The following is a 16,601-nucleotide window of genomic DNA, read 5'->3' on the forward strand; positions in this document are numbered from 1 at the left end:
TTTTTTTAAAATCATACATTAGATACATGTAAGAATCATATATCAGATAGTTTCAAAACACAACCTATAAGTGTCATGTCCAGCACAACACAGGCAGTGAGAGAACGAGAAGGGGCGGTGAAGGGTTAAGAAAGAAAACAGAAATCAAGGAAGTTTTGAAACAGGGGCCAAGGGTCTCACAGCCTCAAAGGACTGAGAGCCCCGAATCGGGCCACCTTGTGGCTTTTATTGATGCACATACAAGGAAGTAGCATTGTTTTTTCTAGGGTCTGAGTCTCATATACCATACCAGAAAACTGGTTCAAACCCATCACCCTTGCCTGTCGAAAGTCCCATGATGTCTAAATAATTACTGTTTGTACCTCCCCAGGGGACAACACCTTTACGTTGAAAACCTACTGAGATGGAGAACTGATGTTATCACATATAGAATCACTTCCCAAGCAGGTTGTGGGAAGGAATACAGCCACAGAGGCAGAAGCTCTCCTCAGACGGGGGGAAAGTGAGGGGGAGAGGGGGTCTATGCCCACCTCTATCAACCCCGTGAATTCTCCTGGTGGTTCCCATATGACTGTGCCTGTCTTAGGTCATTCCTTTGAGGAATCTTACCCATCATTGGCTAGCCAGCCATCCTTTGGGGCCAAACAAGGAAATGGCATAAAGGTGAAGCAATGTCCCTGAAAGGAATAGTCTCACAGACTCTTCTTTCTTTTTAGGGGTAGGCACAAGGGGACAGACGGCATGCTGCTGTGTGACAACAGATAAGCACCTAACACTTTTGCATCCTGGCTCCAAGACATACTAGTTCTACATCCTTCAGCATGTCACTTCTCTCTCTGGGCCTCCTTCTCCTTATCTATTAATATAAAACTAGAATAATACATAAAGTTATTAACAGTACTTATTAAGTTTATAAAGATTAAATCAACTCTTATAAGGACTTAACACAATGACCAACACATAAAAAGCGATCAGTGTACGTTAGCTTTTCATTTCCAGCACATATACTTTTCTAAATACAATACACACTGTTTTAACCAAGGATCTGATGCTCTAGAAAACTGGAGAATTCCTATGGAGAGCCTTCCTTTCTCCAAAACTGCATGAATCCTGTTGACACGTAAGGAGCAGCTCCTGTCTGTCCAGCCACTGGAGGGATACAAAGATGACCTGCCCAGGTTCCTTGGCCTCCAGGGCTGGAGACCGCGAGGGTAGGCAGCGGGTCCGGAGAGGTCCCTGGCGACAGGAAGGGCTCCCAGGTTCCCACCTCCGGCATCCTCAGCGCTCGGCCTCCGCCAGGGGGCGCGCTCCGACACACGGCACCGGCCGGCCAAGCAACACGGCCCCGCGCTTCGACCGAGGACTTAAGGCCGCGCGCCGGGAGGCGGGGACAGGCGGCCTCGGCGGGGACACCCGGCTCTGCCGGCAGTCCGCGGGGCGACGGCGGGAGGGGGCGCTGCGGGCCAGGCGGGCGCAGCGCGGAGGAAGTGCCGTGTTGGCCGCCGCCACAGCCGCGCCGGCCGCGATGTCGTCCCGGCGGGGGCGCGACGACGAGGGGGCCGGAGCCGCGAGGCGGGCGCGGGAACCGGCGGAGCAGGAGCTGCAGCGGCGCCGGGAGCAGAAGCGGCGGCGGCATGACGCGCAGCAGCTGCAGCAGCTCAAGCACCTGGAGTCCTTGTGAGTCCCCGCCCCCCGTCTCCCGCGAGGAACGGGCGCCGTGTGGGCGCATTAAGTGCGGTCCTCGGAGACCCACGAGTGGGCTGCTGGGCCCGGCTGCCGGTTACCGATCCCGAGCGGCGCGCGCACTCGCCGTGCAGCCGTCACCCCTGCGGGAGGGAAGGTCGGCGTCCCGGGCGCCCAGGAGCCGCCTAGGCCGGGAGGGAGCGCAGGCTCCGCCCCCGAGGCGCCCCGGGGCGCACGCGGGGTGGGGGGCGCTTCCCGAGGTGGGGAGCCAGGGTTTGAGTCCTCGCGCGGAGGCGTCGGAGTTTGGTGCGGGCTCTGTGCGGCGCTAAGGCACTTAGCAGGCGTTCGGTCGGGATTTGGGGACTGAATACACGAGAAGTGCAGCTGAGTGCTTTGGTCCCAGGCCTTGCACGGTTTTCAGGTCACTGGGCCCACTGTGAAGTCGGTGCAATCTTTCCATCTTCTGTTGATGAGGGAAGAGAAAACCCAGCCCTGTAACGTTAGCGTGGTAAATGAGAGAAGAAACAGTGGGGTAAGGGACTGATCCCCACCTACTGGAAAGGTGGCTGTCAGATGAAGAGTGTGGACGTGCTCTCCTCAGTCCTGACGTGAGGCTGGAAGCTACTAAGAGGCCGATTCCACGTCAAAGAGAAATATTAGGACCAGAGACATACTCTTGCTGGTGAGCGTGGCCGGACTTTGGGGGCACTGTGCTTGCTCCCCAGCTCCAGAGGGCCCAAGGGGAGTCCAGCCAGCCACTGGGGGGAGAACGGTAAGTTTAAAGGAGATTTGTAAACATCAGGTAGGAGGTTGGATTAATGACCTTCCACTTCTTTTCCAAGATTGTGTGATTCTGTAAGTAGCTATAGAAGTCAGTTTTTCTGTGTAAATTTGTTTCAGGCATCTTTCATTACCTATGTTAAGAGGATCGTGTAAGGGAAGGTCCTCAAAGGGTTAAAATGCTTCATTATTAACCTTCTGGGAGTTGTGACACAAAGTGCGTTGCTTTGCCTGCTCTTTTCGTTGTGGCCCTTGAGCTGAATGTCACCTCAGGGCAGTGGCTGCAGGATACACGCCCGCTTTGCAGGCATCTCCACCCTGGCCTCTCCATCTGCTCTGTTAAGGCAGATACTCAAAACTGTTTCCCAGCATAAGCTCAGCCCAGCCCTCAGTATAAGTGTAGGATGCCAGACAGTGGTTAATACATTTATTTCTTAACTCCCAGACATCAGAGACATCATAACCTCCTTTTGCAAATGAGAAAATGCAGATCCAGCAGTTGAGTAACCTAATCAAGGAAACACTGACCTGTAAACTAGCAAAACTAAAGAGGAACGCAGATGTCTGATTCCCAGACCAGTGGGGTTTTTCAGTTTCAGAAATTTAAAACTTCCCGGCTGTTGACATATTTGGTTTGGCTACTTCAGAAGCTTGTGTACTTTCAAGTAAAAATTTGTTTCCAGAGTCACGTAGTTTAAACATCAAATACTAGTGAAAGACTAATTTACAAAAACCAGCGGTCTGCATCCCTCTTCAGCCACCCCCACACTCCCTGGAGGCCTCCCTTTAACCAAGGCTTCAATAAGGAAACTTGTCATTTTTTTCCTACTGGGATTTAAACACTTATTTCTAAATTATATGCTTATCCCTCTTTTGACTAAATAGAATTACCTATTAACCTCATATCACAGAAAATGGAGCTTTAGTTCTCTTTCCTAACCTTTCTTGATTTATCTTCCAACCCTTCCTCCATTGCACTTGTTTCAGTTATCATATTTTTAATTTTCAAGAGTTTTCCCTTGTTCTGAGAACAATTTTTTCATAGAACCTATCATTTCATCAATCATGTATCTTCTCTCATCTTTGAGGATACTCGTTAGTTTTTTGTTTTCTCCTTCCATTGCCTGTTTCTTCTTTGCCTTTCCTTTTGATCTCTTTCACTTAGAGGATTTTTTCCTAATGCACAGGGATCCTTGAGTCTCCTCCCATTAACAGTGAGGCATTATAAAGCTGTTCTGCAGGGGGCTGTTGACAGATGAGAGAGTGCAAAGGTGCTGGTCTGTTGACTGTTTCACTGTAGGAATATGAGGCTGTGATCTGCCCTTTTCATGGAGACTCCCACATATGAAGAGTTTTTTTCCTGGGGCCTGTTCAGTTTGTCCAAAGAACCTTCCATTCTCAGGCCTGCGTACCAGTGTTCTGGATTGGGATGGAGAGGGAGGTCACTTTGGTGCCACAGTTCAGACAGCTGTTTTCAGCCAGTGCTCACCTTCATCACCATCCTGAACTGTACCAATATTCCCAGGCATCTGGGGGATGGGAGGGTCTCTCCAGTTAAGTTTCACTGGGCACACCTGCAGAAGGTGAGGGCAGACAGTCTCCTGCTGTGGGGAAGAACAGGGGTGTTCTGGTGGTTTCATCCATTCAGTATTCATACTCCAAAGGTTGTAATTCCGCAACCTAAAGATGTCAGTTCCTTTCTTCCACTTTCCATTGTCTTCCCAGCATTGTCTTGAAATTGTTCTCCGCTAGTATCTCCTCCTAGGTTTTCTTTGTGGCTTCTTACCTTTTTCATTCCTTTACTGTCATTTTAAGACTCTGGGAAAGGAATGCAGGTCAGTCAGTTGGTCAGCCAGCTGTGTTAAATGGGAAGCCCCATAGTGGATTTGTACAAATGAAATTCAAATCCTTGTCCCCTTGGTATGCCCTCTTTAGGTCCCCTCACACTCTTCTGGTCACTTTCTTACACTTGGGCATAACTTTTCATACCCTTGGACAATACCTGCCGGGCCCCAGAGGCATCTGCGTCTCCCACTCTGTGCTCCCTCCCATGCTCCAGTTCTGTCACTCAGGTGTTCCTGGGCTGCCAGGCATAACAGGAGGGAGAATCTGTGGATATGACAGCGTTATCTCTGCCTTCCAGCCGCACAGGAGCCAGCTGCAGGAACAACTGGAATGGCGTATGCTTCCAGGAAGAACTCTTCCAAAAGAAATCCTACCCCAGCACTCAAAACTCCAGAGTATTTTTAAGTACTTGGCAAAATTTCTTCCCCCATAGCCACTTGGGAAGATAATTTTTTCCTCTCTTATCTATATTTAGTCTTCAGACTGCTCAGAGCAATCTGAATGATATAATCGCAAGATTTCACAGATGGTACAAAATAATGGGCTTCCACCAACGTTTTCTAAAATTTTCTAAGGATTAACTACAAAGATAATGCACCTTATCAGCTGTCACAGCACAAAAGCCAACTACACAGTAAACATGCTCCCATTCCCAAATCTGTTATTTTTAATAGTTAAATATTACCTTAATCTTTGAGAAATATCTTCTTTAACATGTTACATAAACTAATGAATTGTTTAGCCCTGGGGAAAAAAACGAATTTCTGGAAAGAGTTGAAAAATGGACTTTTTAGGGAAGGCCACTGCTAATAATAACAGATTTCACAATACACAGTTCCATCAAACTCCTTTTCCATCTAAGCAAAAACATTTACTTATTTTTTCAGGAATCTGGACCTTAACTTGTCCGGCCATGTTATTTGTACAACTCCCATGGGAAAAAGAAAGTATTGTTGCATTACTGGGTATTTACATCAATTTGACCACCTCCCTTCAGGCGAGGGCATTCCGCTGACTAAAGCGTGGCAGTAATGATTCTGAGGAATGGCTGCTGCTGAACGGTAGCACCTTCCCAACGTATGCAAGTTACCATTTTCCTTGCTAAGCAAAGCCGGAGCCTAAAATACGCCACAGCTTTCCACTAGAAAATATTGTAAGTATTTGCCTTCGAAATAGCATACCTAAAAAGCTAATTCTGTGTATACCCACTTGTTTACTATGGAATCTTTAGGGAGTAAGTCCTCCTCTGTCCCTTCAGAAGAGCTCTGGATTCGTGGTGGCGAGGATGTGCCCGGAGAAGCCTCCATCACAATCCTTACTTGAAAGGGTCCAGAGAGGAAGGCAAAGGGAAGTTGTTCTTGCTGTAGCTACTCATGGCATTTCTCATTCATCATCTGTTGTAAAGGAAAAAACATTCTTGTTTTCTTTCTCTATGTTCAAACTACACACACAGCACTACACTTGCTCCAGCTGGCAGGGGAGGTTTCCAGCACCACCAGGCAATTCTCCTGTTCTCAGGACACCAAGTAGATGTCTACAAATTTAACTTAATGCTGACACTGTCTACCTGGAGATAGTGTCAGATCCCACAAGTTAAAGGCTCGGTCCCACAAGACCACCCCGCCCACACTTTTGGTGCCAATTGCCAAACCAAGGCTGATAGGTTATTAATCAGAGGTTTCCACAATCCCCTCATCCAGTTTGATTAATATGCTAGAATGGCTCACAGAACTCAGGAAAACATTTTACTCACTGATGAAACGATATAACTCAGGAACAGCTAAATGGAAGAGGTACATAGGGTAAGGTCTTTAGGAAGGGGCAGAGAACTTCCTTCCATGCCCTCTCCAGGGGTGCCACGCCTCCATGTGCTCACCAACCCTATAAAGCCCTCTGAACCCCATCCTTTGAGTTTTGTAGAGGCTTCATGATTAATCTTAACCTTCCTGGAGATGGGACTGAAAGTTCTAACCCAGGAGAATCACTGGGCTGGTTCCCCTGGCAACCAGCCCCCTTCCTTAGGGGTTTTCCAAAAGTCACTCGTTACCAGTTTCTTTGAAAATAAATAACAAAACTCACTTATGAATAACGAAAGTCTTTTCACCTTTATAGCTCTGGAACTATTTCAGGAACTGGGAACAAAACTAAATATTATAGCGAAAGATGCCCCTATGGCTCTCACATAGGAAAGTAAAAGGGTTTGAGGAGCTATGTGCCAGGAACAGTACATGATGACCAATATGTATTTCTTATTATAAATCACAGTATCACATGGCCAAACTTGTTTTCTTTCACATCTTAGAGGGCTGGAGAAGCATTTCACTTTTCCTTTAGTCAATTCTTCCTAACCCCTGCACCCACAATATTTATTCTCTTCTCAAAGGTCTTTAAAGTTGGTGCATAAGAAAAGGTTCAGGATGAAGAAAACATTAAATCATTAAGTTACAAGAGTTTTAGGAGCTACCCTCTTCAATGTTAAGTAGAAGTTATGCTTCGTTGACCTGACAATTGAGACCACTCTTTGGACCATAATTAACTCCTGGGTCTTCTTACTTCACGTTTTCGCTGCAATCTCTTTCTTTCCTTTCTTCCAAAAATTAAATCATTGTGCTAAGACACCAAGTTAGTTATTATTTCAGTGAACTTAGGTTCTAGATCTCAGCGGGACGTGGAATAGCAGCCTCTTATTTATATGTGATCTCTTGAGTGCTGGACCTATTTTATTCACTGTTTTAGATATAATATAGTTTTAAGTTTTTACTAAATATACCCTTTTTATTTTAGCCTGCAGTTGCTTTTTGCTCATCAAAATGTGTTATGTTCCTATTAACGTGCTTGATGATTTTTTTCTTTCTTTCTAGTTATGAAAAACCTCCTCCTGGGCTTATCAAGGTCAGTGTGAAGTTTGTCCTTTTGGGTATTCCCTTAGATGTATGCGACTCAGTGTTCAGACTCGGTAACTTGGTATGAAACAGTTCCATAAGGTTTTGAGCCTCCCGTTACGATAACCCTGTTTCTTCCTCAGATGCCATTCATACACTTCGGGCTTTGTCCCAAGCCTGTGCCTTTGTAGAAACTTAATCAGCTGTGACTGTTCCCTAAGAAACCCTGGCAGGCCCACCGGTGCTCCTCCTCAGCCATCACCCCCCTTCTCTCTCACTTGTGACAGCATCTTCTCAAAGCTCTGCCGCCCCAGGCTGACTGACTCTCCTGGTGCCCGTTCCTTGAATGTCATCAGCTCAGAGAGGAGCAGACTTGGGGGACCTGCAGCTCATCCAGCCCCGCCCCCCCTGTGCAGAGCCCCTCCTCCTGCACCCCGCCCATGTCAGTGTCCCCCTGCAGGAGTGAGACTTAGAGGGGCAGTTCACCGCCAAAGCTTCCTTTTCTGTTTGGTACTTTTCAATTTAAAACAAAGATTTGAAACAAATTTTTTTCATTATAAATTTAATATTCACGGAAATTTGAAAACAAATCAAAATGTGAAAAACCCAGCATTTCATAAATACAGTGTGTGTGAGATTATAAAACATGGCAGTGGCCTTCAAGGTATAATCATCCATTTGAATTTAACATGCTATTGTTATTATTCCAGGAAACCTTACTTGTTTAATTTTATACTTTGCTTCATTCCACAAAGCTTTGAAATTAGCAGAACACTTTTTGTGTCTTAGAATTTGGAACTCACAAATCATTTCTGTGTGACCAACACTCGTAACTTTAAGAACAGCTAGTTCGTGTTTGTGGTACAGTTCTCCTGGTACATTGATTTCCGTTTTTTCTGTCAGGTCTCATTTGTCTTTCTAGTTCTTGAGCGGGTAACTACTGATGACTTTGGGATCTCCAGCCCACGAGAAAGCAGGCGATGCTGTGTTCTGAAGCAGGTGGGAGAGGACGCCAGTGCTGTGGCCACATTGTTGACACGCTGTTTCCTTTTGTAGGAAGATGAGACGAAGCCAGAAGACTGTATACCGGATGTACCAGGCAATGAGCATGCCAGGGAATTTCTGGCTCACGCGCCAACCAGAGGACTTTGGATGCCTCTGGGGAAGGAAGTCAAAGTGATGCAGTGTGAGTGTGGAAGAGCGTCAAGTAACACGCCCGAATACACACAGGTCACATCCCACAATGTACAAAGCGCACTGATCTCTGATTTAAGTCCTTCTCACCACAGCGCTGTTCAAGTTGTGGTGTGATGTGTTTTATCGACACGGAAGCCAACGTGCACGTGTCAGTACGTGGTCTGAGGTAAGAGGCAGAGCAAAGCTTTGGCTCCGGGGCTTCTGACGCGAGTGCAGTGGTCTTTCCACAGCACTAGCTGCCTCTGGAGTTGAGTACATACTCTTTAGTAACATTCCCGTAAGGAAAAGGATCTTCCATGGCAGAAATGCCCAGGAGATAAGGGGTGCGTGCCTTGGAGGGCAGGTCCCTTTGGGTCTTGCCTCAGTCACCCTGCATCAGTACTGGAGTTTGATCCAGGTAAACTGAGAGGACCTACGGGCCACAGAGGTGAGTCTGGAGCAGGCAGAGCTGCACGCACAGCCCCCCCCGACCCAGCGCAGCAACACCTCCCTCAGCGTAAGATGCCATCTGAAGAAAGAGTCCGGCTGCCTTTTAAAGACATTTGTTTGTTTGTAGAGATTCATCGTGCACATAATTAAAATAGCAGGTCCCGGTCTCTTTCTCCATTCCCACTTGAAGCTGTTTTAGTTGGTTATTTTGATCTTTATCTTCTTAGATCTCAAGATCATGCTTGTATTATATTGATTTTCCAGGTTTAGGCTTTATCTTGTAAACAGTAATCTCTGAGATCAGTATCGCCAACGCTTTTTCATTAGGCGTGGTTAGGTTTTCACAGAAAAGTTGTTTCCTGTCAAAGGTGAAGGCCATATTGCTTGTGTCCTGGGACCTGATTTGAGGAACGAGGCTAAGTCTCAGCCTCCAGGATTCAATCATTCACATAATCTTCCTGTGGTCAGTGTGGCACCTTGCCCTCTGGTGCCAGAGCCCTCCTTCCACCTTCCCCAGATAATGAACCTCCTTTCTGAAGGATCAGAGAGCAATGCATATGGTCTTTTGACCAATCCTCCTTTTGAAGCTACCCCTTCAACTCCATTTCCAGAAATAAACTGCCAACTCCTGAGCTTTTGGGTGTTCTACAAATCAAAATTGAGATGGTTCTCAGTACTCCCTCCTGCTGGCTTAGAATTCAGTTTTCTGGGGTCTGCTATTCATTTTGCACACTGTTATCTGCATTGTAATTTCCAATATTTTTTTACTGTTGTTTCCTATTTTCCCTGTCCTTGTGGTTTATTCCTTTTAAAAGTATTCTCTTTGTTGTCATTTTATGGGATGTCAGGAAGACGATAAAGTAAATAATTGTTTTTCAGTTGCCATCTTTACCCAGAAGTCTGCTGTGCTTTTTTTTTTTAAGTTTAAAAACCACTGTTCTGTTTAATGGGGTTTGTTGTGTTTCACTTATCATTTTATAGCTCCTTTCAGTGATTTGCAGTTGAAGAGTGTTTGGTTACTAGTACCAGAACCAGTTTTACCATAAAGTTAATGATGCTTAAGCTTAGGGCCCCTCTTTGCACCTTCCTGTGGAGCCCCAACAATTTGTTCATACGGTTGTCTTGTGAAGGCAAGATTTTTACCCCCTAAAGACCTCTTCTTCCCCTGTAAGTTATCTAAGCTTCAGGCTCCACAAAACCTGGGTCCATCCCAGATGAGAGAAAACACGCACGTAACCCCTATTCATTCTTCCATTGATTTCAGTGATACGAGTGTTATTTACCACAGCGCTCCTCAAACTTAGGACGGGCCTGAACTGTTTCTCACAAGTTCCCAGGTGATACCAGTCTTGCTGGTCCATTAACCACACTTTGAGTAACAAGGTTCACCTTTCCTTTAACAGAGTTTTCTTCTCAGGTGGTCTGGATCCTTCTTGATACCCACACATTTAACATCCCTCCATTTTTTATCATAAAGGCAGACATCTGTTTAAGGGGTCTTCATTTGCATTAAGAGTGCATTCCTTCTTCCCTAGGTGGAAGTCAGTCAAAATAGTGGGGAGATGAGGACAAGAGGCATGTCAGTGGTGATCACAAATTCCCCAAACTTCATTGTTTCCATTAGTTTCCTATTACCAACTCTCAAAAAGGGAAAAACATTATTTCCTGTCACTACATATTTTCAGTAGCTGCCAGCACGGAGTAAAATTGGCCGATCTTAGCTATAATCACTCCTCCTTGCTTGATGCCCTTATAGTCTGCTAGGGCTGCCGGAACCAAGTACCACAAACTGGGTCACTCAAACAAGAGAAATTATAGTCGCACGGTTCTGGAGGCTAAGTCTGAAATCTAGGTGTCAACAGGGTTGGTTCCTCCTTAGGGAAGGATCTATTCCAGGCGTCTCTTAAGACCCTACCTCCCAATAAGGTCACATTCTGAGTATTAGGAGTTAGGATATTCAACATAAATGGCCGGAGAGGGAAGGGCTGGGGGGGAGAGAGATGACAAGTCAACCCATAACACCCAGTTTAAAAAAAAATTATACTTTCTTTTTGCATGGGATTGCTTAGTAGGAAGCAGTTTCCCTCTGTTTTCTGGGATCCTACACGGTTCCTCCCTGATTGCATTTGCTTTTAAAATTGGAATCTAATGAAGAGTATCTTTAATATGACCTACTGATACTTTATCTTGATTAAGTAAAAATTCGTTATCTTACAGAAATATATCCCCTTTTTTTTTGTTTTTAGGTTGGCGTTGTAAACGGTATGGTCACCGAACGGGCGACAAAGAATGCCCTTTCTTTATCAAAGGCAACCAAAAGTTAGAACAGTTCAGAGTAGTAAGTAAAACCCCAGAGTGTACATTTACATTTCCCAAAGATGGTGAATGTCCGTGAATCAGGCAGTCACCAGTAAACTGGAAGGTCACGTAAAATATGTTCCTAGCAACTTTTTTGGCAAACCTATCTGGTGTTAACTGTATCTTTGTTGAATCTGTGTAACAGATTAATTAATTAACAAAAAACTAACTTTTTATTAAAGTGTTTTTTGCTTATGCCTTGGGAACAATGGTTCTTTCTCTGAAGCATTGTTATCCACTTTTTAATTATTATCTCAAAAAATGTTTCATAACTAAAATCTGGGTTCTAGTTTCCCAGTCTTTATCTACAGATTAGATGTCTTTCTATTATAAACTAGAAGTATGTATAAATGATATATCCTCTTGAGATGACAGTACAATCGATCTATCATTTCCTCACTTTATTTTAACAGTCACCTCCCAAGGGTGTTAATTCATCATTCAGTAACTGTTAATTCATCATTCAGTAACTGTCAGAAAATTTAACTGTGCTGTTATCAGGTGTATTGGGATTATCAACATGTAGCAAACCTGGGGTCCACAAACATTCTCCAGAGATTTTAAGACACTGAAAATATTCTGCTTTCATTTTACTAATTTGAGGAAAATATTCTGGATAAATCATTGTTAGCTGATCCCAGCTAACAATTTCTATAGCTCCTATAACAGATAATTTGGTGATATATCTCAAAACATAAAACATATTCATATTTCTTAAATTCAAAAACCTAAATTCTAAGAATTGATCCAAAGTATAACAGAACATCAGTATACACAAATTTTTATGAATGCATAAGGATAATTTTCAGAATTATTTATATGGTGAAAAATAGAAACTAAAGAAAAATAGCAAACAACTTCAATGGCTAACCTACCAACTTAAATTACTATAACATAGAAATACATAGCTTTTAAGAATTATGTGCTACAAGAATGTGTAATGTGATGGAAAGATGTTCATGAAAACAAGTGAAAGAGAGAATAGAGTGTTGTATACATAATGGGGTTATAATTTTTTGTAAATTATGAATAATGATTAGAAGAACCACACTAAAATGTTAGCAGTGGACATCCCTACGTGTTAACATAATAGATATTTTTAACTTTTTTTCTTTTTTAATATGTAACATTTTTACAAAAAAAATCTTTAAAATAATTCACATATTTCACTCTATATGTATTTTTAAGTAATTTAAGTGATTTTAAGTTATACAGGTGTTACAAGAACGCATTTGCCTTATTGTAAGAAAATGAAAACAATATAGTAAGGTTTTTCACAACTGATTTTTCAAGTCCAATCTTGCCACTCTCCCTAAAGGGAATTTACAGTAAGTACCTTGATGAGTATACTTCCAGACTTCCTCTGGGACATATGCACATTTTTGTGCACCTATAAATGAACCATTCTTACATATCTTTTATTTTTTTCTTAAAGATTTTATTGGGGAAGGGGACTTCAGAGGAGCTTTTTTTATTTTTATTTTTAAAGACATTTTCCACCTCACTTGTTTTGCTTAATAGTCTCTTTATCATCTGTCCACATAGAACAAAAGAATTACCTCAATATTTCTAACCTTGAATAGTATTTAATAATGATTCTGCCATGATTTATTTCCTTATAAAGGATACTCATAATGCTGTATTTGTATAATTGGAAAATCTTTTTTATAACCTTCATGAGTTTAAAGTAATTGTGACCTTCAGGAAGGATTAGAATATGTTGAATATACAATTATACCAAACAAGGGGGAAAAAACTTGTTTAAGTGAAATAGGGATTTAATTTTAATTTAACAATCTATGAAGCCTAACCCAACTTTAACCTTCTCTAACCCTCAAGGCACATGAAGATCCCATGTATGACATCATACGAGAGAATAAAAGACATGAAAAGGATATAAGGTGAGGGTGTCCTGATAACAAACCCTCTTCAAGTTTTAAATTATGTTAAATTGGAAACAACCATTCCAGTATTAGAGGCGCGGTTTAATAAACGTGGTCCTTTAATTGTGACATATTTGGAGGGCAGGAGTAATCACGGAGAAGGCCAGTGTGTGGGAACGAGCACATCAGCCGGTCCTACTTGTGTAAATTTCACGCAGGGGGCTTGGCCCGGCCCACTCACCCCACTGATGGTTGATGCTGACAACTCACATTGTGGTGTCTGATTCTACTATGCTTAATTCTCTTTCATATGATTTAGTTTATCATCTCCAGTGTCTTTAGGGATCTGAGCTATTGTTAAAAATTACTCTAGACATGAATAAAAACAGTGAACAAAAAAGAAAAGTTTTTTGTTTTTCCCCCCAAATTGGTGGTATTGAGTTACAATTGTTGAGGAGGTAGGTTGCCTAATGTGAACCTGAACAGTGGGAGAATGATTTAAGAAAGTATGTATCTATTAGAAGTTATAATCGTAAGGACTATAGAAACATGCAGAAATATTTAGGACAATGAAAAAATGCAAAATGGCTTATTCACTGGTTACAGCAAAACAGGCATACATATGGACAGGAATGGGGGAAACGTGCAAAAATAAAGATAAGTACTGTGTCTAATGAGATGATTATTTCTGACTTTTTACCTTTACTATGAATCTTACATTTGTATTGAAAGAAGATTATTTGAAGTTATTGTGGTTTATGTTCTTTGACCAATCTTTAATGTTTAGGATACAACAGTTAAAACAACTACTGGAGGATTCCACCTCAGACGACGAAGATGGGAGCAGCTCCAGTTCCTCAGAATGTAAGGAGAAACACAAGAAAAGGAAGAAGAAAGAAAAGCATAAGAAAAGGAAGAAAGAAAAGAAAAAGAAGAAAAAACGAAAGCATAAGTCTTCCAAGTCAAATGAAAGTTCAGACTCGGACTGACAGGCCATTGACCATGCAGCATTCTCGTCTCTGAGATCCAACACTGGCCAAAGCACAGAGGCACGTGGGATCAGGAAGAACGAGGAGGGAGTGACACCAAGACGGAGGCCATCTGGTGTCACACGTGACTCACCTGCCTTCCAGTGAAGACGTGACCACAGGAGCGGGAGTTGTATCGTCCCAGGTGCTAACTCGAGAGTGGCTGATTTCAGGCCGGAAAGCTCTTTCAGCTCCTCCTCCCTGCTGAGCACTGTGGTTTCTGATTCCTCAGCAGAGTCAGGGCGGCCGGACTAAGGGAGTCTCCGAGGACGCTCCTCCAGGTGCTGTCACCCTCCAGAGCGAGGCTACTTAATCCCCAGACTTCAGCCTTGACTTTTCTCTGCTGTTCAGAATAATAAAAAGTCATTATTTTTTAAACGTATTTATTGTTTTATTTCTGAGTAACACGTGCATGTGTTCCAAACTTAAAAGGTACATGAGATTTAATTGTGAAAACTTCCTTCTTCTCTCTCCCAGCTTCTCAGTTCTCATCCTCAGTGGCTACCAATTTTACGTTTCTTGTAAAGTCTCCTAGATATATTTTCTGTATCACAAGCAAATATAGGGCTTTTTTTACACAAATGCTATACACATCTGCACGTTGTTTTTTTAACTGTAAAATGAATTATTTTACTGTCAAGTACATTGGCATTCCTGCACCAAAAGGTATGTGTTTATAATCACCTGAGATGATTTGTTGATTGGGGAGGAGTGGTTCTGGTAACAACAATGAAAAACTTTGGGGCTACATTATACTTAACTTGACTGGATTTTACTGCCCAAATCCCAAGATTTCCCCAGAATAATTGACTCAGAAAATTTTTAGGTATCTCCAGGGCTTGTTATTTCTGAAAATACTAAGGCCAGTTAATCCAGGCATGCTATACACTTCTCTTTGGCATCCTAGCTCTGCATGCAGCACATGGGCCATTAGTGTTCGCATGTGTCTGTGTTTCTTACCCAGACCCAGCCTCTTCTCTTACTGTCCTTCTGGAATCCCATAAAAGAGGGGCCAGCCTGGTGGCTCAGGCGGTTGGAGCTCCGTGCTCCTAACTCCAAAGGCTGCCGGTTCGATTCCCACATGGGCCAGTTGGCTCTCAACCACAAGGTTGCTGGTTCGACTCCCGCAAGGGATGGTGGGCTGCGCCCCCTGCAACTAGCAATGGCAACTGGACCTGGAGCTGAGCTACACCCTCCACAACTAAGATTGAAAGGACAACAACTTGACTTGGAAAAAAGTCCTGGAAGTACACACTGTTCCCCAATAAAGTCCTGTTCCCCTTCCCCAATAAAATATTTGGGGAAAAAATATATAAAATACTCTGCATCAGTGATTCTCAAACCTTTGGGGAATCAAAACCTACTCGAGTTCTTATTAAACAGACTCCTATGTTCCCAGATTTCCCGTTTCCAACCAGTAGGTCTGGGGTACATCTGGCAATTCTTTCCAGTAAGTCCCCAAATGATTCTAATGCTATTGGTCTGGGGACCATACTGGGAGAACCACTGCTCTATCTTTAACCTCTTACTGGAGCATTCCCCCACTTCTTGCTTTCCCTGGAATCCAGGCAGCCCTTGCAAGGTACCACCATCCCATCTCCCTCACTCTGCATTTCTATCGTCTGTTTCTGGCCTAGATTCCAGAGTCCATCGCTTAAGCCTGTCATCACCCTTGACCTGATGTCCTTTGGCCCAGCTTTCTCAGAAGAACCTCAAATGTCCTCTGTACCCATACCGCTAGAGAATAATCAGTCAGGTAGATTGGTGCCCCCACAAATTCATCTCCGTATCAATTGAGTCCATAGAGCTAACAAACCAAACGTTTGTTACTCACCTAATTCAAGCCTTCAAGCTGAGCATTCTCCAGTCCTACGCAGGAAGTCATTACAAGCCCTCAGATCTCCCTTCACAAAGACATCCTACCAATCCCTCATCATAGTTATAGTAGGCAGAATTCTAAAATGGCCCCGAGATTTCTCCCCCTAATATCCAGGACAGTTAATATGAATTCCATTGTGATAATTATACAAGCACAAGGAGAGGGGAATTAGCCAAGTCATAAGAGCCCTTTAAAATTCCAGACTCCTCTGGCTGGTAGCAATATAGGAACTCAGAAACAAGCCTGTGAAAGACTCCACATGCCATCACTGACTTTAAAGGTGAAGCAAAAGGGGCTACAGAGCAAGGAGTGCGGCAGATGGGAAGTACTAATGGCAGCAAACTCCAATTAGAGGCCCCAGACTGACAGCGAGGAAATGGGGAACTTAGTCCTACAGCTGACGGGAACTCAGTTTTGCCATTGTCAATGACCTTGAATGCATGATCTTCATCAGGAGGATGAATTTAATCGATTGTCTATGTAATGAAACATCCATAAAAATCTAAAAGGAGGGGGTTTGTAGAGCTTCCCGGTTGGTGCTGAAGAGATGCCCGGAGAGGGCATGGAAGCTCTGCACCCTGTCCCCATGCCTTGCCCCATGCAGCTGTTCCATCTGGCTGTTCCTTTTATAATAAAC

General features: G+C 43.5%; 1 protein-coding gene across 1 annotated transcript; it reads left to right on the forward strand.

Annotated features, from left to right (window-relative positions):
- Nucleotides 1–637: 637 nt before the first annotated feature.
- On the forward strand, nt 638–14,467 carry LOC117012272 (retinitis pigmentosa 9 protein). Its single transcript, XM_033088334.1, has 6 exons — nt 638–1,677; nt 7,170–7,200; nt 8,247–8,376; nt 11,063–11,154; nt 13,014–13,075; nt 13,845–14,467. The coding sequence occupies exons 1-6, from the start codon at nt 1,166–1,168 to the stop codon at nt 14,044–14,046; spliced, it is 1,029 nt and encodes a 342-aa protein (XP_032944225.1). The 5' UTR covers nt 638–1,165; the 3' UTR covers nt 14,047–14,467.
- Nucleotides 14,468–16,601: the final 2,134 nt, after the last annotated feature.

Source organism: Rhinolophus ferrumequinum, chromosome 20 (assembly GCF_004115265.2).
Source record: "Rhinolophus ferrumequinum isolate MPI-CBG mRhiFer1 chromosome 20, mRhiFer1_v1.p, whole genome shotgun sequence".
Lineage (NCBI taxonomy): Eukaryota > Metazoa > Chordata > Mammalia > Chiroptera > Rhinolophidae > Rhinolophus > Rhinolophus ferrumequinum.

Bases quoted from the DNA above. Each gene is read 5' to 3' on its own strand.
- LOC117012272 (XM_033088334.1), top strand. From the start codon at position 1,166: ATGACCTGCCCAGGTTCCTTGGCCTCCAGGGCTGGAGACCGCGAGGGT. The intron at 8,377-11,062 runs GTGAGTGTGGAA...TTTTGTTTTTAG, and splicing joins GGAAGTCAAAGTGATGCAGT to GTTGGCGTTGTAAACGGTAT. The intron at 11,155-13,013 runs GTAAGTAAAACC...CTAACCCTCAAG, and splicing joins AGTTAGAACAGTTCAGAGTA to GCACATGAAGATCCCATGTA.